This window comes from Epinephelus lanceolatus, chromosome 5, assembly GCF_041903045.1.
Source record: "Epinephelus lanceolatus isolate andai-2023 chromosome 5, ASM4190304v1, whole genome shotgun sequence".
Taxonomy (NCBI): Eukaryota; Metazoa; Chordata; class Actinopteri; order Perciformes; family Serranidae; genus Epinephelus; species Epinephelus lanceolatus.
Genome location: NC_135738.1, coordinates 36781949 through 36804657, shown reverse-complemented (window position 1 = coordinate 36804657; position 22709 = coordinate 36781949). Strand labels below are relative to the sequence as shown.

Here is a 22709-nt window from a genome sequence, read left to right as displayed (position 1 = left end):
CTCGTCTGTAGTGATCCAAGTGTCCTGAAGCCCTGATATTAAAAGTTTTTTGGAAAAACATAATTTGAACTTTGTTTTTAGCCTCATTGTAGCCTGTAACTCTAACTGCCTGTCTGTATACCGCGCTCACATGTGCGCGCTTGTGTGCAAGACCAGTGAAAGCACTTGAACGCACTTGAACGCACTTGAACGCGGTGCCCATGTCTCACGGTCTCGCGCAAGTGCACACACGAGCTCAGTGTACAGAGAGGCAGTTAGAGCTACAGGCTACAATGAGGCTAAAAACAGAGTTTAAATGACGTTTTTCCAAATAACTTTTTATGTCGGGGCTTCAGGACACTTGGATCACTACGGACGAGCAGTATGGAGATATTTTGTGGTTTCAATTCTGTGTTTTTGGACGTTTTGATCTGGGGCGCCGTCAGCCTGCATTAGGTGGAGTTGTGTTGCTACCCCCTCTCCCCTTAGATCTCCGCCAGGGATGTGAGGACTCTAAAACTTCAACTGGGCCTCCCTCAGCATATGGGTGAGTAGATAATGGCTGAATTTTCATTTTTGTGTGCACTATCCCTTTAAAGGGATACTTTGCCAATTGTGTCATAATAATGTGGGTCGCATGTGTAAATGAACTGTGGTAAACCTCCCTCCATTTTAGCAGTGCCCTGATCTCCCTGCTCACTCCCTGCTTGAAGGCTGTTGCTCAAACTACAGATTGTACTGCCTAATATTTTGAATGACCCCCATCACCACGAACACATTCTCTCCTTTTCTTTTGAATTCAGACCAAACTCAGATCCCATGGTAAAATTATGTAGTGCTGATCAAATATAAACCAAGATACTGCTTTGCCTATTTCTCGCTATAATGTCTTCAGAAACAAAATTTTAGTGCACTTTTTGGCTGCAATATGAGAGTTCAACTTACCCCCATAAAATGGTTCATGTGATATCTTACAAAAAAAGCATACACATTGGTTTGGTTTGTATGATATCTAAGTAATTAATGCCCCATAAATGACAATACATACATCACGTTCAGTGACGTACTTAATGTAAAGTTACTTAGGTTAGGTTTAGGAAAAGAAACATGATGACATACCTTCAAATAAGTTCACTTGGTCTCACATAGTTCCAAACACCGGTCTCCTGAGGGAAAGTCCCATGTTATATGACCCATCCACCACACCGATCTGCCACTTTATGTAGACCACTGCCGTCTTTACTCCCATCAACACATTGGTCACATGATCACAGCTTCCCCAAAATATGTGGGTTATGAATTAATGACTGCCTCATGATTGCACGAGATATATACAAATTCATGTACATTATTTTATGTAGGTAAACGTATGAACTGTTTAGAAAATAGCCTGGAGAGTTTGTGTACAGGAAGTGGGCAGCATACTGTTTCCTGTGTTTTCAAAAGGAATGAAAATGAAAGAAATGGATATAAAATGGTAAAACTAAGCAATATAATTCTTCTAACTGTAATTCAAGATCATTTGTTACCAGCTGGCTGCCATATTGTTTTTAGACGGGCAACTCACATCGCGTCACCCACCAGTGGAAGCGTTTACTGGTCCAGTGCAGTGCAATGCATTTTGGTAATTGTAGGTTTTCCAACTCTTAAACAAAAGCAAATGCCACAGCCCTTTTCCTCCATTTTCTCTGATCACGTAGCACCAATCTCAAAAGTATTTGTGTCTTTCTACTACATAGATGGCACTGTTTTGTGAAAAGACTATCATCCCAGCTGTAAAATACTTATTTAAGTTTAAATTACTTTTCTGCAGATATTGAGTGCTCATGAATTTTTGAGTCCGACTGAAAATATCACTACTGTACTTTGACTGGCGTGATGGCAATCACATAATGGAAACTGACAGCCTGTCAGTTAAATGCTGCCGTGAGAAATGTCCACCCAAAGGGATGAAGCATAGACATAGTTTTCACAAATTTATGGCTGCAGCAGTATCATTGTGTGTATTTATTTACAAAAAACAAGAGTTTAAATTTCCGTTCAACTTTAAATCCTTTCTCTCAGACCAATGGAGCTTATTATATTTACACCAAGTTGAACATGTCATCCACACTGGAGCCCTTGATGGATGTGTTGATCATTTATACATCATGTTTTCAGCAGGATTGTGCTTTACAAAGGCCATTATACTCTATGTTTCCGCTGGATAAAAACCTTCTTTTTTGGTGTCTTAACTCCAGTTGAAGGATTACATACTTCTCTGTAGGTTGAGAAAATTGTATAACCTTGGGTTTATAAAAAGTTCTGGTCTGGTGGCCAAGCTAAAAACAAGGCGGATTTTCTCTGTTCATGAAAAGTTTATATTTTGGAGGCCCACAAAACAATATGTCATTTCTTTTTTTTCTGTTGAAAAGCTGCCCAAGCATTCCTTCAAGCCAAGACTATTCTTTTTTTGTTTGTTTGTTTTTTAAGCATAACATAATCTCTTTGGTTTGAAATAAACAAAGATATACACAATTCTTCCTCAGTGATCCATAAATTAAATTGTATTATTAATACATCTACATAATTTAGGACATGCTGCAGAAAGCATATGAGACATATATTTGATTTCTTCATTGTAGAAATGACCTAAAGACCTAATCTTCATTATGAGCCATATCCAATTCCTAATTAGCAGGATAAGTACTTAAAAGTTGGAAAAACTTTCCATTTCTGACACACTCTATGAACTTTAAAATATAATTGAGATCCAGATACTATTGTACTGTCGAGTAATGTATGCATTAAACAAATATATTCTTAATTGTTTTATGATTCCTTCCTTTATGCAGCTCTTAAAAGCTCAGCCGACTATAAGGCTATTAAGACTGAATAGTCACACAGTCTGGCATCCTGTGCACTCTCTGGAATTAGTTCAAGAGCAATTAGAAACTTATCACAATTCTAGCCCTCAGCACTGCATGGTCATGAACACACACACACACACACACACACACACACACACTAATGTACTGTATCTTTCACCAAACATCTGTTTAATTACCCCTCCTAGCATTGTCTGTCATTTGCGATATATTGTGCCACTATTATTTTTTACTAATGAGAACATTCACACGCATGCATCCACACGCACGCACGCACGCACGCACACACACACACACACACACACACACACACACACACACACACTGTAACTATGAAATATTGGCTAATTTTGTTCAATTTTGCATGCAAAGTTGTCAAGTTGTTGTTGTACTTATTTGCACTTATGTCTAGGTTAGGTAAGATACAAGAATTAAGATACTAAGGACTGTTTTTAGTAAAGAAACTTCAAATTACCCTATTACATATATTATCTTTGAATATTTTATTACTTTCAGTAGATTTCAGACATTCAGAGAGAATATGTCGTTATGAGCTAATTTCCTGCCAGTAATTGGATATTTCAGAGCTTCAATTACTCAGCAATTAGCAGAGTGTGACTCAGGTCAGAGGTCTTGACATCAGAGCTTGTGATTTTGCAAGTAATTAACTAAAAATTACAAAAGAAGAATATTAAGATATATGAAAATGTTTTCCCAGAGATGATCATGTTCAAAACATACTATGGGCTTTCTCATTGAAATGAAGTTTAAATTGAATTTGATTATCTGGATATGGCCTTTTATTTATTAATTCTTTTTTTTTTTTCCTTTTTCCTTTATATTCTCTACCCACCTTTGTCACCAGGCGAGCAGCTCCATCAGCAGAGTTTTCTGTGGACCGGACTCGTCACCTGATGTCTTTCCTCACCATGCTTGGGCCCAGCCCAGACTGGAATGTGGGGCTGTCAGGAGAGGACCTCTGTACCAAGGAGTGTGGTTGGGTCCAGAGGCTGGAGACAGACCTCATTCCCTGGGATGCAGGCACTGACGGCGGCGTCACATATGAGGTAATCTATTCTCATTTTACTGTTTAGTTCAAAGGCATGTTGACAATGGTAGAAAGATGTAATATCCAGTATGGGCTTGCAGTTATGTCACAACCTACTGAAACTGTTGCCATTATGGAGGACACTGGAGAAATGATGATGAAAGAGGGCACTAGTGAAATGATGATGAAAGAGGCATGTCCTGGTCACCCAGGGCCCAAAAGAACAAAAAATGGTAACAAAATGACTTGGAGATGACAACGTTAACCAAAAATGTAAATGTAACATTTCTGTCAATAGGTCAATGTCAGTCTAGTTAACCTCTATTTTTGTTAGCCAGCAAACCATTGACCATTGTTAATTTGTTGTTTCAACAAATTAGATACATTAATGTAGAGGAGAGACAGCCAGGAAGCCTATTGAGACTACAACATTTTTTTCATAGAATATAACTTGACGCATAAGCAAGGAGTTTATCCTGCTAAAAGAAGTTGATCTGAATATCTTTTAAAAGTCCTCAAGCATAAAACCAAACCTTTTTTCAATCCTGCTTTTGGTTCTTTTTAAACATGAACGCATTCTTGTCTGTCATCCTATTGGTAGCCTTAATCAGTCTCTTTACTTGGTCTCTTTGGCCCTCTGACCCACACTGGCACTCACTTCATTTTCATGCTGTTCAGTATGTGTATGTGTATTCTAAAGTCCTATTCGCACAGAACTACTATAACAGGGGACCTCATGTGATCTACAAAAATGTAGAATAGAATTGACCTATGGCTAAGCCACGCCCCCCTCCACTCACTCGGACAAAATATCAACATTTAGTGACCAGCGCTATGGCAGGTGTCACAGTACACGGAATTTCGCCGGAGGAGTTGATGATTTTTGGAGACATAACGATCAGATGTCATTGGCTACGGTTACATGATGGCTTCTCATTCGGAATGAAATAAATCTGAATGAAATCATTCGGAATTAAAGTCTTTCCAGGTAGTTTACATGGGAAATATTCATTCTGAATGAGGGTTTACATGGGAGATCAATTCAATCGCTTTTATTCAGGTATGTGCAAGGTTTGGGGCAGGGAAGGTTTCTGATTGGATAGGGGGCGGGGCGGATGTTACATGTTTACGTTTACCGGAAGAAAACACTGTAGTCCTCGCTCCGGATAACAAGATGCTTGACGCCACCGTTCTTAGTGCCTTTTTTGGGCGTGTTTTGCTTATATTCTTGAAGCAGCAGTACGACAACAACCTTGTTCTGCTAATGCTTCATCTGTTGAGGAGGAGAAGGGAGATAGAAGACCGTGCTGTGGCGAATGGAAACCGGTGAGTGCAACGAGTCCGACTGCTCTATCTCAGCCCGTTGCTATGCAGCCCGTTGCTATGCGCGCTATATACGTCATCGCGCCAGAAGGGCAAGGAAATGAGCATGCGCAGAAAGACCGGAATGAACTTAAAGAGGAATGAGTGTATACATACACACAAAATTCTTCCATTCGGAATGACAAACGGAATAAACCACCCCCTTTAATCGGATTTAATTTTCAGTTGGAATGATCATTTTTCAATCGGAATGGCCTTTCATTCCGATTAAAAGTGGAATCAAACTGTCCATGTAAAAGTACTGACTGAGAAGTAAAGGGGCCTAAACTACACACTGGAGGGATATATTAATCATTTTATTGTTGAGAAGGTCGATGAAGAGCTTAAATTACAAGCCAAAATTTACAGGTCCCAGTGTAAGTGTGATAAACCGCATCTCTTTGCCATCGACATCAAAGACACCAAGATAGAGGATCAGCATTGTTTCACTGAAGTTAAGGTTTTTGGCTCAGAATATGAGAAAACGATAACGGCCTTGTTACCATCTTTACCAAGAGTGTCTCTCCGTTAGTTTGGTGCTACAGTATTTACATTGAATCATTCATTATAACGTTTGCCAACCTTTGACCTCTGTGATTACAGAGTTAGTTAATGAAGCTAAGCTCCAGAAGTTAACGTCAGCTTAACTAGAGCCCTTTGGACAACAGCTAACAATGATGTACGATCACCAAAATACAAAACAGCTACAAAATAGGCTAATGAACTCCCAACAAGGTGACATGATGAACAACGCAGCTAGGAGCTAACTTTAGGCTAACTTTAGCTAACGTTAGCTAGAGATGTTAAAGATAACTTTATATTTCTATCCAGCAAAGTGACAATATGTTGCCTCAAACACGATGTTGTCTTACCTTAGAACAGATGTAGACATCATTGTTAATCTTATTCATGTTGAGTTGATGTTGTGGTCTAACGTTACCGCAAAACTTTATCCTTAGGAGACACTTTTCTCGGTTGAGATGTGGTTTAAAGTGTAAAAAATACACCCCATCGCCCAGCCTCTCAGGATACCTTGTGTCGGAGTTGCATGTACCCCATGCACACCGTTTGACCATTTTTAAACTTCAAATCTCCGAAAAAGCTCATAAAACCGAACAAAACTGACTTTCTGTAATGCATTTCAATGGTTGCCGGGCAGAGAATGTCCAAGTGTATTGGAATGGCTATATGCACTGTGAGTGGCTCATCGCATTTGAGGGCAGGGCTTAGCCATAGGTCAATTACTCTAGAGTCAACACAAAGAAAGTATATTTAAATTCAAATACTATTGCTTAATAGCATAATTTTAAACTATTAACAGATTATCTTTTGTTTTACTCAGAGTTAGTTCAAATGATTGCAGATTTGGTTTTTTAGTGAAGTGCGCTGTGATGCTTAAGCAGTTGTCATTACTCACAGATGTCCTGTGATTCTTCTTTTAGCCAGGATAGTTTGGTTTGGCGGCACATGTTGTCACGTAGGCCAGCCTTATAGGAAGTAAACAAAACACAGCTGTGTTATTTTTTTAAAATGCATTTAATATTTCAAATTAATCATAATAATAATAATAATCCTTTAACGGGAAAGAGGCAGAAAAAAAAGCACAGCGAAAACAAGGCCTTGCAAAGAACCCCAATATAACCCCAAATTACCAAGATGCCAATTCACACTCAACTAATATCACATGACCTCTGTGTTTGGTGAAATATCTAAGGTAGAATTTTTACTTGAAAAATTATGGACGTGGCAGATTTTCACAAGATTAAGAGCACAGATAACCTTCACAGTTATTACAATTTAGCAGAGGTCCCCAGGTAATAAAAGTCCTGTGTGAAAAGGATATTAGTTACAAGATGTTGAGATCATAGGGACAATAATTGAGGCAGTTAGCATGCTACTGATCATATTTTAAAGTTGATTAGACAGCAATATTTCTTTTTACTTTAGAAAGAAGTAAATAGGTGAATTGTGGGCTGTTATTTCCTGTGTATTGTGCTGTAGGCTATATGTATGTGATCAGTCTTTGTGTAAAATGCAGAATATAAAACATCCATATAAGTCAGCACTGCTTTGCTTGCCAATTCTTGGGTCCTAGAAGGTCTTTCAAACTACAGTTCCTATGCTGATAATGCCTCTTACTCTGGAGTGTTCCCCTGAAAACCCAATGTGTATTTGTATGACTCCGCAAAAGCCCTTGCTGGAGGAGTAATGTTTTCAGATTATCCATCTGCCAGTAGTCCGTCCATTCATCCATCCATCCATCCATCCATCCATCCCACTCTTGCAAATGTGATATCTCAATGAATGAGTTTTCACAAATTTGGACTCAAGGATGAACTGATCAGATTTCAGTGGTCAAAGGCCAGGGTCACTGTGAGCTCAGGTCTGTACCATTCTTGAAACTGCAACTTAAATGCATAGCAGAGGCATACAACCTCGTGGTGGTAATTCTAGTTTTAAGGTTACCATCAGACAATGCATGCATCCAGCTGTGCAGCAGACATTACTGCCACCTACAGACAGAGAAATGGAAGGACATATCTTCCAGACCCTCCGCTTGTTTATCCCTGCACTGTGTTAAAAGCAAAAACTTGAAAGTTTCTTTCTGTTTGAAGACATTACAAGTAAATTTGTAGTTTCTAATTGTCTCTAACAAGTGATGGAAGTCTTCTGTTTGGTCTCATGCCACTTGAGATTTTTAACCAAAAAGTCAGAGAAGAAACTTTTAATGAACTTGTAACTACAAAGAGAATCGTCAACATTGTTGTTACAGTGCTGCAGATGAGGATGTAACTTCATATCTTCTCTAATACCTTCTTTGTAGATGTCTTCCTTTTGTCTTATTCAGTACGCCTGCATATATTAAATCCAAGGTTGGTTTGAAACTTGAAACGACACTGTGAGTTAACCTGTACGAACAAAGAGAATGATTCATGTTTGTCAAGTGTTTTTATCTTTTCTCTCTGTAGAGTTTTTTTTAAAGCTCTAACAATACATGGACACATGTGCTATCTCACACACCTGAAAACAGTGCCATGAATCTGTTATTCAAGGGCTGTTAAAATGGTTATAAATGATGCATAGTGAGATCAAACAGAAAAGAGGCCATGGACCAGATGGCGTATAGGGAAAACAGTGCCTGTAGGTGACTCTTCAGGCCCTTGACATCTACTCACCTCACCCTTTTTGGTCATACTGGGGTTTAAAATCAATGCAGCCATTGTAGTGTTATCACTTTTTATTACTTCTAGTTTGCATGCAGAAATTACTGCCGCTCCACTGTTCCCTCCCTCAAGAGAAATCATGTTGTTCCCTTTTTAACAGCCTGTTTCACAGACATGCAGACACTATGTGCTGGTATTGGATTAGTATTCTTGTCTCACAAATAATTCCCATGTCCTAAATTTTGGCTGTTTAACTTTGATTACTCTCACCATTGCTCTGTAGAAGACTCAGACTGCCTTCCCTCAGGTGTTTTTGATGCTCAGTATACAAGAGCAGATGTTTTCCTCTAGGACACCAACTATTCCATTGCTAATGTGGGAGGGTGGGAATGATTCCCCTTCAAATCATGACCTGAGCCTTACTGGTACCAGCTTATTCCAGCATGTCCTTTTTCCAGGTTGGTAAAGCACTGTTAGTTATTTGACCGTTAGATTTACTGTAGCAGGTCTCGCTGCCACCATGCAGTGGTACCTCCAGAAATTGGCCATATGGGGCCACTGCAAAGCTTGGGACGGCACAACAAAACAAAAGGAAATTAGTGAATTTCAGGAATTTGATTATGCTGTTGAAGTATGTAGGCTAGTTGAAAACTGTGTCAGTTTTGGGAGTCAAGAATTGCAAACTGATATACTTTGGTTTCTTATCCTATCTGATGTGCATAGACTAATTCCAGTACAGTTAACGTTTTAAGTTCCACAACAATTCTGTTTTATTGCGTTATGTATCTATACATGTTAGGCGATTTATTGTTCTTCAAATAGGCTGAATGTCCTTTTTCTTAAAAAGACATACAGCTTCAATTTGATTGATGTTAATGTAAAGAACAAAACATTTTCTGGGGACAGGCCTTCTCAAATGTAGAGTAGACTTGTGGGTACCCATAGAATCCATTTTCATTCAGATATCTTGAGGTGAAAGTTCAGGGGACCCCTTTGAAAATGGTCATGCCAGTTGTTCCCTTGCCAAAATTTAGGCTAATTTTGGAGCATTAAGCCCCTTTCCCACTCTACCAAAAACCACGAACACTAACATCTGGCTTTTTTAATGTAATGGGAAATGTTACAATTGGCATTCACACTGGGGTCAAATAACTCTGCAGTAGTCACAGATATGTATTGGTTCCAACTCTAATCGGCAGTGATGCCCCTTTACCAGTGAGATGCAGTTATGCACCACCGCAAGACACCATCCATCTCCAGTCAAGCCGTGCTCAAACATTGTTTCAAATTACTCTACACAGAGTTTGAAAGAGAGACTAAAGAAGTCATTAGTAAGTAACCACTGTCACATTTTCACAGGCCTCCATACAGCTTTCTACTGTTTGATAACCACTTTTCTGGCCTGTCGGTGAAGTCAAACATGACACAGAAAAAAAAAAAGAAACTGATATACATGTCTGCTGCAGAGCTGTGCACATAACTTTGGTCTACTGGCAATTGTAGAGTAGTCTAGCCTATTTTTAGCGGGTTTTCCGGTAAAAGAATAACATACATGCACTAATTTTGGTGGAAAGGGGGTACTATTTAGCCCCCTTCCTGGTTGGTACCAATGGATATGAGTGCACCATAGCATCTTAAAAAACAGTAACATCGGCTGCCAACTGACCTATGGCTAAGCCCCGCCCTCAAACGCGATGAGCCAGTCACAGTGTGTATAGCCATTCCCATACACTCGGACATTCTCTGCCTGGACGTCCATTGAAATGCATTACAGAAAGTCAGTTTTGTTCGGTTTTATGAGCTTTTTCGGAGATTTGAAGTTTAAAAATGGTCAAACGGTGTGCATGGGGTACATGCAACTCCGACACAAGGTATCCTGAGAGGCTGGGCGATGGGGTGTATTTTTTACATTTTAAACCACATCTCAACCGAGAAAAGTGTCTCCTTTGGATAAAGTTGTGCGGTAATGTTAGACCACAACATCAGCTCAACATGAATAAGATTAACAAGGATGTCTACATCTGTTTTAAGGTAAGACAACATCGTGTTTGAGGCAACATATTGTCACTTTGCTGGAAAGAAATATAAAGTTATCTTTAACATTTCTAGCTTACGTTAGCTAAAGTTAGCCTAAAGTTAGCTCCTAGCTGCGTTGTTCATCATGTCACCTTGTTTGCTGGGAGTTCATTAGCCTATTTTGTAGCTGTTTTGTACTTTGGTGATCGTACATCATTGTTAGCTGTTGTCCAAAGGGCTCTAGTTAAGCTAACGTTAACTTCTGGAGCTTAGCTTCATTAATTGATCTGTAATTGCAGAGATTACAAAGGTTGGCAAACGTTATGCTGAATGATTCATGTAAATACTGTAGCACCAAACTAACAGAGAGACACTCTTGGTAAAGATGGTAAAAAGGCCGTTATCCTTTTCTCATATTCTGAGCCAAAAACCTTAACTTCAGTGGCACTTTAACTTGTTGTCTTTGATGGTGATGGCAACGAGATGCGGTTCACAAGCGTACACTGTGACCTGTAAATTTTGGCTTGTAATTTAAGCTTTTCATCGACCTTCTCAACAATAAAATGATTAATATATTCCTCCAATGCGTAGTTTAGGCCATTTTGGTTACTTCTCAATGACATCTGATCGTTATGTCCCCAAAAATCATCAGTTGCCTCCTGCGAAATGCCGTGTACTATGACACCTGCCATAGCGCCGGTCACTGAATGTTGATAGTTTGTCCGAGTGAGTGGAGGGGGGCGTGGCTTAGCCATAGGTCAATTATTTTAGACAGGGGGGGTTGGGGGCTTTGGGGAGACAAACAATTGTATCAGGGTGGCCACTCTCACTGTGAGTTTCCTCAGCACAAAACAGCTGCACAACAGTCGACTCAAAAAAAAATTCTGACTGCTCACACATGCTTTTAGTACAAATACACAACTCTTTACCTCGTGCCTCTGGTTGCTGGGATTCTCCAGTGCATGAGTTACAGGTGCTCCAAAACCTTCGACACAGTTCAGCAAACAATATTCTCAGTCATACAGCAAACAAACTCTGACAGCCTGTCTGTCTGTCTGTCTGTCTCTGGTGTACAGAAGTCCTCTGAGGTCCAGCATGCTGCTGCATTTAAAGTGAGAGCATGATTAGACCACCAGCACCAGCTGTGCTAATCAACTTACCTGGCACTGCTCTCATGAGTCAGCCCCATGTCTCTCTCCTACAGTTGAATGCCAATCGTGCTACCTGTAAAAACTTAAAGGTCCTTGTAGTGCTAAAAATGTTGATGTTCAGATATGTTCCCATGTTCCCAACATGTTCAGTGCAGCAGGTCTAACTTCTGCTAAGTGTTAAATTCATGTCCACCCTTATATTGACTTACTTTGCTAAGAAATAGCTTTTTTTCCAGGAGGGTCACCTGGGGCTCAGAGTATTCCAGATGCATCAGCTCTTTCATATATAAGATATTTGAAGCTGTATTAGTGGATTTTTTTTCTGGCCACCTGAGGGCAAGGCAACCAGGTGTAAACACAGCTTTGACATATTATCACTTTACCATATAAATCTGTTATGACAGCTGCTAAAAAGTGGGTTTCCTACACATCAAGCAGACATGGAGCAACATTAGCATTCATTTGGAGCTGTGTTTGTGTCCACTTGATGAATGCAAGTGCAATACTCATTTTTTTAGCTTTGTTGTGGTCTCTAGTGGGAAATATCTCTCCCTCAGCTACATGCTCTGCTAACTTCCTCTTTCTGTCATTTGGTGCTGGGCAGCAGTATAAAGTCAGTTTATAGAGCTTGTTTGCTAAAACAGCTGCCCACAGTTACTGGGAAAACAGCGTTGATGAGAGCTGTAAAGGCCTTTACACACCAGGGGTTTTTTTGCATGCCAGTGAAGTGCTATATGCAACATGCTAACTTGCTCGTCAATATATTTTTTCGAAGTGTTGTTTTTGTCTTAATGTACTGAGTACTGCGTATAATCAGTCATGTTGCACCCATAAACAACATGGAGGCTCCGTCGTCCAAACCAAGATGGCAAACTTTATTGCTCCTTTCAGCCTTGACAAAGGCAGCACTTACCAGATCCACTTCTTTTATTCTTACCTTTCACAATAAAACCCCTAGACATAAACATTGTTTACCAGAGGGAACTCACATTCACTCAGAGCATTTTGTCAAAAGGAAACACAACTAAATAGCTGACAGTAGCTTAGAGTATACAACACCTTACCTCAGACAGACTGCCAGACGCTGCTCTGGGTCAAAAGGATCCCGGTAGTTGTCGCAAATTAACTTGCTGCTGGCATGAATAGTTCTGAAATATTTGCAGGCAAATATTTCACATTTTTGTGTTGTTTATTTGTCACAATCCCGCTATGTAAAGGCATCTAAACTGAAACAATACTGTAAAGTTGCAGACTGTAAATCTAAAAACAATGGTATAAAAGGTGCTAAAATGCTCTTTAAAGCTGAGGGGAATTGCAGAGTCAATTGATTGTGGATTGTTAGCACAAGCAAAACCTTTCACATGACACAGTCATTTGATCCATTGTTAATATAAAAATACTGATTACAGCAGGTTGAACCTTTGAATGCTAAACTTTTTATCGAATTTGTTCATTTACTCTCTCATTTGGGCTTCTTTCAGTCACCGAACAAGCCCACCATTCCTCAGGAGAAGATCCGACCCTTGACCAGTTTGGACCACCCCCAAAGCCCATTCTACGACCCAGAGGGAGGGGCAATTACACCTGTAGCCAGACTGGTGGTGGAACGCATCGCTAGAAAGGTAGAATGTAATGTCTAAAAGTGGGTATGCATTTATATAGACTATTTCTTGATATAAAAAAAATCCACACAAAAATGCCACATTCTGGCTTTTTACAAAATTTTCAGACATGTACAACCATGTTGCCACAGAAAGACTACTGAGAGACCAATCAGACTCGCAAGAAGGTGGTTAAGTAGACAGATAGAGACGGACCAAGAATTCAGTAGCCTACTTTTTGGTAGCATTCTAGCCAATTCAGTCATGATATTGGCCAGAGAAACTGTATTTACAGTAGATATTTTTCTCAAATTGTTCATCCCTGCTGGAGCTATGTTGACACAACACACACGACTCATGAAATACTGTTATCACACACACAGCAAATGGTGGTCTGTACAAGATAACATTGTTATAATAGCTTTCCTTGTGTGTGCAGGGGGAGCAGTGTAATGTGGTCCCAGACACCATAGATGACATCGTAGCTGATATTGGACAGGAGGAGAAGGAGGAAGGTACAGTAAACACACACACACACACACACACACACATCTCTGTACATGGTATCTTTGTGGGGACCTTCATTGGCCTAAAACATACCGTACATTAGCCCCTTACCCTAACCTTAACCATTAAAACTAAATGTCTATCTCCAATTCTCACCCTAACCCTCACCTAAACTCAATTCTTTACCTTGGTCAAGTCTAAACCTTCTAACAGGTCACTGGAGAAGTGAGGGACAAAATGTCCTCACTGTCCAAAAAGGTCCTCACTCTGCTGGTTAAAAACCTCTTTTGGTGCTCACTATGTAGCAAGTACAAGTATACGTGTACTGTACACACACTTTCTTGATTACAGTTGTTAAGGGAAAGACCCCAAATAAAAAATAATGGATTAACTAAAGGGCTTAATGGAGTGATTAAGTAATTATTCAAACCCTGTCATAACATGATATTGCATTCCTTTGTGTTCTTTGAACTTTTCAATTCACTGTGTTTATAAAACATCCACTTTAACTTCCAACTTACAGACTGAGCATAAACTGTGTGGATTCAGTGTCTCATGATGCCCAAGGACACACACATAGCTCATTATAGACACAACTGGTTTACGCAGTCTCAGATGGGCTCAGGTCAGGTAGTCAGATCTCACATCTGGCAGGGCTCTGTCTCCACCCTGCTGTGAGAGGGTGGGCAACAGACTGCTGCAGAGCAAGTCCTGTCCCTATCAAACATAATTTATATTCTGTGATGCATCACAGATCCTGTCACTCTGGACAATGATGTTTCAGCAGTACTGCATATGAAATCTGTTTTGCGACTGCCACCTTACAGTTTTATCTGTAATGTCATAAATAACCAAAGTGAATGTCTACTTCTCTCCCTCTTTCTCAAATTCTCTCTGGCATTTTTTGCTGTGATATTTGTGTGCTGATGGGGACCACAACAAAACAAAAACATTTAGGATTTTTTTAACCCTGCCACCTAAAAATTGCATTCATAAACAACTAATTTGTATTAGCATAGATGTTGTGAGAAAAGTAATGCTACTCGGCTACTCCAAAGCGCATCAATTAAAATGTTGGCTGTTGTTTCTTATGTGCTAGCTCAATGTGTGGGGATCTGGCTTGGGAATTGGAGGTTTGCTGGTTCAAGCATGGATGTATAGAGAGAACTGGATACAGCATTGGAAGCAGGACCCTGATTATTCCTTAGAAAGTTGCTCAGTGACGCATGAAGCCAAAAAAAATTCAACTGCCATGTATGAAATTACCCGGATCGGCACTGCTTCCACACTGTGCACTGTGTGGCCCATAGAGCAAGTGCACTAGAGACTTCCACTGGACGAGCCAGCCACTTCTGATTTAGCGCTCTGCTAACTTTCATAATATAATGAGACCGAATGGATCAAATTCTGATAGTGAAACAAGTCATTTTGCGGGGGTTGTGATTACAAAAAAATACACTGATTTACAGACATCTCTTTTGCCAAGTAAGTTTATGGGAAAAGTATTTTTGCACTGCATGGCATCATGTGATGGATAGAATTCTACTGTGTGGCCACTTTATCTCACTGCAAGAGATTAATAAAAATATACCTTCTTCTTCTTCTTGTTCTCTTTCTATTTTTGCTGGGGGCAAAGACTTCCTAGTGTCCTGTCATCACAGTAAGGTCCAGGAATTTACTAAGCCCAACCACTATTTGCCAAGAGACAGATGCAGCACATAAGTCCTTTAAAATCACTTGTTGTCTTTTTGTGTATGGATGAGATAGTATAATATTTTTTACCTTTTGACAGTCAGGCAAGCTATTACTTCCAGTTTTTATGCTAAGCTAAGCTTACCCCCTGGCTAGCTTCATACTTATCTATTCCCTTGAGGTTAGAAAAAGACTGTGGCCTTGGTGAAATAGGCACAAGACAGAACATGTTGACTTTTTCAATGCTTATCCTACCTCCTCCACATCACTTCTGTGCAGATAAATAATGCCACAATTCCTGGATTGAAATAAACCACTGTCAGTGAGCATAATCTAGGCAGCATGCATGGTTTCCCCAAAACTTATTTAGCAAAGGAAAATAGTAATATATTAAAAGTCTGGTGTGTAGGATTTAGTGGCATGTAATGTCTATAAACAGATTCTTTGTGCAGGAACTGTAGACTACTGGACAAGATTTTGGTATCAGAAGTATCAGCAAGTAAACAGTCCATGTGGAGAAGAAGAACTCATTGGACTAAATGCAGTCTTGGGACCCGTCGGCTACAGAGCGACAATGATTTAGCTTCAAAAAAGAAATTGTAATTATCTGCATTCATGTGCAGATATCTGTTTATAGAGATTGGCCAAAATAATCAGTGCATGGAAGAGGAAGTCTTGGCCTGGATATCCACTGGCTACACAGGATCAGCCCGAAATATTGGCCCTTGCCCCAAGAGGCCTTATTGCCGTCAGACAAAAGCCAATGGGTTCTGAGATTGAGTGGCATCTAGCGGTGAGGTTGTAACCAACTGAAACTTCTCCAATGTGCTAAGCATGTAAAACTACAGTGGCCACCCTGAAAACGTTAAAACACAAATTGCCCAATCTAGAGCTAATGTTTGGTTTGTCTGTTCTGAGCTACTGTAGGTTCATGATGGTGAAACATGGCAATCTATATGGACAAGGAACCGCTCCCTATGTAGATACAAACAGCAACAACAAATTCACAACGATTACTCCAACTTCACCTTCCCTTTTTTTTCATTTGTTATACATTTATTTATTTCACTGCAACACTCATAAATGCATGGATGAAATTGTGTTCCAATATTATGTTCCACCTCCCTGTGATGGCTGGCTTTACCCTGCTCTCAAGTGTGATTGTTCAGAAGGGTTATAATCACTTTAGATTTTAAACATGGTCAGACAATACACTGCACAAGTTAGTTATTTTTGAGTATAACCTGGCCCTCTAGGGATCAGTGCTGCAACCTTATAGTTGATGACAATTCTTAACAAGAGTCTCCTGCCGCCTAATAAATGTCTTCCTCAGTCAGTTATAGACCATTTGCTTCTTTCCACCCACCTTTTTCCTCCTGTCGTACTCTACCTGTCCTCTCTTTCTCCCGTTTCCCCTCGTCTCTGTGTGAGATGACACTACGGAGACAAGGCTGGTCCCCTTTGTCCGCCTAGAGATTCACTGCTTTCACTTACACATCAGCCCAACTCTCCTTTCACCTTCCTCTCTGCGACTCTAGCTCCTTTGTTCCCTCATTCTCCTCTGTCATTACAAGTTATCCTAGAGAATTGGACCCACTCAGGTTTGTCCCTGAGGCCTGACGGTATATTCTCTCTTGCCTCTCCTCTCATTTTCTCTGCCTCTCTGAACCCCAAGAGAGCATTTTTAATTGAAGCCAGTACCCCTGTTACGTCTTGTAGCTCTGCTACCACTGATAATTGGGCGAGACATTCACAAATCACACTCTTCTCTTTCTCTCCAACTCTATCCTTCCTCTCCCCCTCAGATGTCAGTCTGTGGTCTCTTGTGGTCCAGTTCCTGCAGTAATCACCTTTGGATACTATGTCAAATAATCAATGTCAGCCCCATCCCCTGTCTTTCCCCCCTCCTCTTACTGTGACAAAGCTGCTGCAGTGAAATGAAATGCAAAAGGAAGTTCTGTAAGCAAATTTAACGAGTAAACCATGCAATACCAGTCAACCACTGAGCAGAAGATTTCAACAAAAATATTAAAATCCCTCTTTTTTATGCCTCTGCACTGGCGATAGCTGTGGCCGGAGGAATTATGTTTTCAGGTTGTCCTTCTGTGCATTTGCATAGAGGTCCTGACATCCATCCATCCCATTCTCTGAACCCAATATCTCAACAACACCTTGAGGGAATTTCTTAAATTTTGGCATAAAGTCCACTTGGACTCAACAATGAATTGCTTAGACTTTGGTAGTCGTAGGTCAGAGGTCAAGGTGACTGTCACCTCATCTGTTGCATTCTGTAAACGTGATATGTCAAAAACACCTTTTTTCACACATTTGTGTTTTCACATTTGTTAAAATTTGGCGCAAACATTCACATGGACAATAATCCAATTACATTTTGAAGGTCAAGGTTACTATGACCTTGCATCAGTCGCATTCTTGTGAACACGATATGTCAAGAATTGAGAGAATTTCATCAAATTTGGCACAAACATTTACTTGGACTTAATGATAAATTGATTCAATTTTGAAGGTCAAAGATAAAGGTTACTGTGACCTTGCATCTGTCTCATTCTCATGGAGAAAAACTCCTTGAGGGAGTTTCCTAAAATTTCTCAAACATCCTCTTGGACTTAACAATGAACCGATTAGATTTTAAAGGTCAAGGTCAATGTGACCCTGTATCCATGTCTTTTTCATGAGCGTGATATCTCAAGAACACCTTGAGGGAATTTTGTCAAATTTGGCACAAATGTCAACTTGGACTCAATATTGAACTGATTTGATTTTGGTCTTCAAAGGTCAAGGTCACTCTGACCTCACAAAACATGTTTTTAGCCATAATTCAAGAATTCATATGTTAATTATGACAAATTTGCACATGGATGTCAGACAGGATAGAATAAAAGTGTGGACATTTTATATCCAAACATCAAAGGTCAACTTCACTGTGACATCAAACACTTTTCTGGCCATTGTTCAATATAATATCTCAGGCAACGAAGTTGAGACATTTGGTCAGATACTGAATAATTGTGAGTGAAGCATCAGTGTTTTCACAAACGTAAAAATGTAAATGGTCAACTGCAACTTGACTGGCTCATGGAGGCATACAACTGCTAGGTGGTAATTTTAATTATTTTTTTATCTCCAGCGTTCACTAAACATCCTGTGTGTGTTTCTCTCTTAGATGACACACCAGAGACGTGTATCTACTCAGGCTGGTCCCCCTGGTCAGCCTGTAGCAGTGCTACATGTGAAAAAGGCCGCAGGATGAGGCAGAGAATGCTGAAAGCCCAGCTGGACCTCAGCGTGCCATGTCCCCACACTCAAGATTTCCAGCCCTGCATGGGACCGGGATGCAGTTTGGAGGGTAAAAACACACAGATACAGTAAAGTGACCTTATGAGAAGTTAGGTTTGAGAGTGGGGGACCATAGCCGTGAATCCTTGTACCTACTGGGAAAATGTAAGTAGGGAGGTCCTTGAGCAGGGCACTCCACTGTACTTGCTGCGTGTAAGTGGTCATCTGTACTTGTACTGGGATGAGGTTCATTCATAGATTCATGGAGATAATAATGGAGGATTTGGAAGAGAACAAGCACTCACAGCCAGTTTTCCACCAATAAATACCATTCATTTGGCTGTGTCTAAGCACTTCCAGTAACACAGCCAAAGTAGGAGAGCAGATAATTCTTTATTTCCCTCATTACGTTGAATGTAACTGCTCTTTAATTCCCTCTGAACAGGGCCAGAAAGAGAAACATTATCTCACTAAAGAGCATTAACACTCATGAAAACCTGGAGCATGCCATTTTCTTACAAGCAGATGTTAAATATTAGTTCAGCAGCTTCCAAAATGACTGATAGCTGCTTTGAACAACAGCAGAAATACTTAATGGAACATACTGCAAAACATAGTGGTAATGTGTTTTAAGAGTAACACTAACGGCGGTGGTCTGGGGAGGGCGTCAGCAGCCTGTTCCACATTTTGGTCCAGAGCAGACTGACTTACAATTGAACAAGCTATGACATTTAGTGCAGACATTCATGTTTTAAACAGTATGGATTGTAATAATGCGTGTATCAATTGATCAGATACTTTGGTTTGTCATTTCCAATGGCCTAAGTTATTTATTTTATGTATTTGTTGCACATACTAATAAGCAATTGCTAACATGCTTACACAGTAAATATTGTTATCAGTTTGCCAAATGTGCTGTTGTGAGCATGTTAGCATTTAGCTTAAAGCACCAATGTGTCAAGTAAAGCCTCACAGAGCCACTCGCATGGCTGTAGAGCAAGGATGCTCAGGGATACTTTGCCTAGGGGACAACTCTTGCAAAATGACAGGAGGCCAGGGGCAGCAGCCCCTAACAGGTATGGTGTACGCAGATGCATTTTAAGAATTTGAGGACATTGGGGGTAGAGTTCTCAACAGGCTGAAAAAATTACAACCCAAACCAAACCAACCCGTGTGCGTTTGAGGCCCATACCCGGCCAGTCTGAAATCATAACATAAAATACTAAGCCAAAGCCCAACTCCCCAGAAAAAGAATTGTTGTCGGCTTGTAACGCCGTGCTTTTATATGTTATTTACCCTACCTTATAGAAGGGTGCTGGTGATCATATGCATTATCATGTCCAGTGTTTCCATTCATATGCCCATGTCTGCTTTTTGTGATCTGCATATAAAAGTGATGTTAGTGTATGTTGGATGTGTTTCCATTCACGTCCCCTACAACTGCAGAAAAACGCCGGTACACAGTCCCGTTCTTATGGATAACTCTCTCTCTGGTGCTGCTGTAGCTGACCAGCACACCGGTAACCAGCAGGTGGGTCCTCCAGCTCTTGTGCATTATGCGCTCGTCATAGTGACTTGATCGCATGCCATTCCATTTGTTGTGCTAACCTCAGTATTTGCTTATTGTGTTTCATACAATAAGCCCATAAATATTTATCTATATCTTTTAATTATCAGACTTTGATCCTCTGCCTGATCCTCCCTGTGTCCAAGGCTATTCATTTATTTTAAACAGTTAAAGCTATTTAATTCATCATTGAGTGGACATTTGTGCCAAATACTGCTCTAAATTGAAAAATGTTGCACCACTGATAGTAATTTGTGGTACACTTACTGAGGCCCTGTTGTCTTGTTCTCAATAGTATACAGAATACAGACCCATCCAACTTTCTATGTGGACGTGCCATGTACATATACATTAACAAGAACATGCACTGTGTTTCAGGGTGCATTTCTGAACTTGTTGAACGAAATATATGATAAACTATGTAATTTTTATCTCCTAGACAGTCAAAAATGTTAATGTTATTACGTAAATATAAAAACACTGATATCATTGTCTTCTCCTGCACTTCATCACACAAATAAGCATCAAAAAACAAAGATCGCATTTCCTTTGCTTTAATCCTTTCAGAGCCGGGACGTTCATTTCCTATCAACAAGAGGGGTGATCAGTGAACCCTCAAAATAATAAGCAGATTAAAGCTCAGGTATTATCTCATTCTGACTGAAACAGACTCAGTGAGTGTGGATGCTTCATTTTGGCTTAAATTGATGGAATATGTTGTGAAAACACAAAGCTGCTGCCTCATTTATATTTCACAGCCCAGTGGAATGATTTTATCCAGAGACATAATTGTGTAACTATTGTGGTTATTGTTGCAAAGGATCATAGAGTGTAGAGGTAAAACAGAAAAAAATGGGTGGCAGCTCTGTGATTATAAAGAAATCTGGAGCCAGGAGCTGACTGTTAAAGCAGACGCTGGCTTTTAAAAACAATGAGAGGGCACATGTGAAGTTAATATGGCCGCATCAAGAGGATATGTCACAAAATAGTGTAAATCCCTCATCACAGAGTGTAAACACTGGTGACTGGATACCCTAATTACTTCACTGCAACGTAAGATTATGTGGATCAGCTGTTAATGCTTAGCGTTCTCCTGCTTCCAGGATGCTTAAACCAGGATTTGATTGTATTTACCTTTGACTAGAAGAAATCAATGCACCATGCTCTTGTTGTCAGTGTATTAAAGATAACAAGAGTAACACGCAGATTGTGTAAGTTCAGGAACATGGTTATTATGCAGAGAGATGCAAAGACACAAACACATTAACAAAGCAAAAAGTCACAGGTCAAAGCTGATGATAGATGTGAGCCAACCTTTCTCTTTTTCTCAAATTTTTTTGCCTCCAGGCTGGCAATAGCCAAGGCCAGAGACAATATGTTTTTGGGTTGTCCATCTGTCCATCCATCCCATTCTCCTGAATGCAATATATGAAGAAAGCCTTGAGTAATTTCTTTTAATTTGGCACAAATGTCAAGTAGGACTCAAGATTGATATAATTTGATGTTGGTGGTCAAAGGTCAAGGTCACTGTGATCTTGCATCCATTTCATTATTCATTCCATAACTGCTTATCCTGTTGGACCCTATCCCAGCTGTCATTGGGTGAGAGAAGGGGTACACCCCTGGAGAGGTCGCCAGACTATCACAGGAAGGAAGCCGGAGTACCTGGAGAAAACCCACGCTGACATGGCTAGAACGTGCAAACTCCGCACAGAAGGGCTCCCCCACCCTGGGTTTGAACCAGGAGCCATTTGCTGTGCTAAGCAATGCTAACCACTGCCCACAGCCCCATTTCATTATTGTAAACGCGATATCTAAACTTTGAGGGAGTTTCTTCATATTTGGCACAAACGTCCTGTTGGACTCAACAATAAGCTGATTAAATTTTGGTGGTCAAAGGTCAGGGTCACCTTGACCTTCTGTCCTTCTGATAGTTATGAATGTGAAATTTCAAGAATGCCTTGAGGAAATTGACGGTGACGGTGTGTGAAGCATCCTTTTTTTTTTTAAATTTGTAGCTTCTTTGCAGCAACATCCATTTTTGAAGCATTGTCAGCCGCCATGGCTACATATGAGTCCATACAGACATGGATGTAAACTGAAACTGCAACTTGACTGGTTTGCCGTAATTCTAATTCTTTGCTGTTGTCAAAGGAGAATTTTTTTTTTTCTTTTTTGGATTTCTGTCTAAGTTGTCAGTTTGACGCCCTATTCCTGCAAGTAACTGCCCACAGTCCCGCAGCAAACACATACATACGTACAACACCGCAGAAGGTTGCTTTTGTCCAATTTCCAGTGAAGTTGTCAGTTTGGAACAAATGCTGAGAGGCAGCGCAGTCAGCATCTGTCTTCCCCTTCCTCACTCTTCTCCTCTTGTTCTCAGGATGTCTACCAGTCATTGGACGAGTGAAGCTCAGACTGTTCAAGGCTGAAGGGTTTTCTTTCACACACACACACA

General features: G+C 40.2%; 1 protein-coding gene across 1 annotated transcript in view; it reads left to right on the top strand.

Moving 5' to 3' along the window:
- The window catches only part of spon1b (spondin 1b), a 141743-nt gene that overhangs the window by 104716 nt on the left and 14318 nt on the right, over positions 1-22709 (top strand). Inside the window, exons 8-11 of the mRNA XM_033635432.2 lie at positions 3712-3913; positions 13069-13209; positions 13628-13703; positions 18572-18754. Of these exons, the coding sequence (XP_033491323.1) occupies positions 3712-3913; positions 13069-13209; positions 13628-13703; positions 18572-18754 (602 nt within the window). The remainder of the gene's footprint in view (positions 1-3711; positions 3914-13068; positions 13210-13627; positions 13704-18571; positions 18755-22709) is intronic.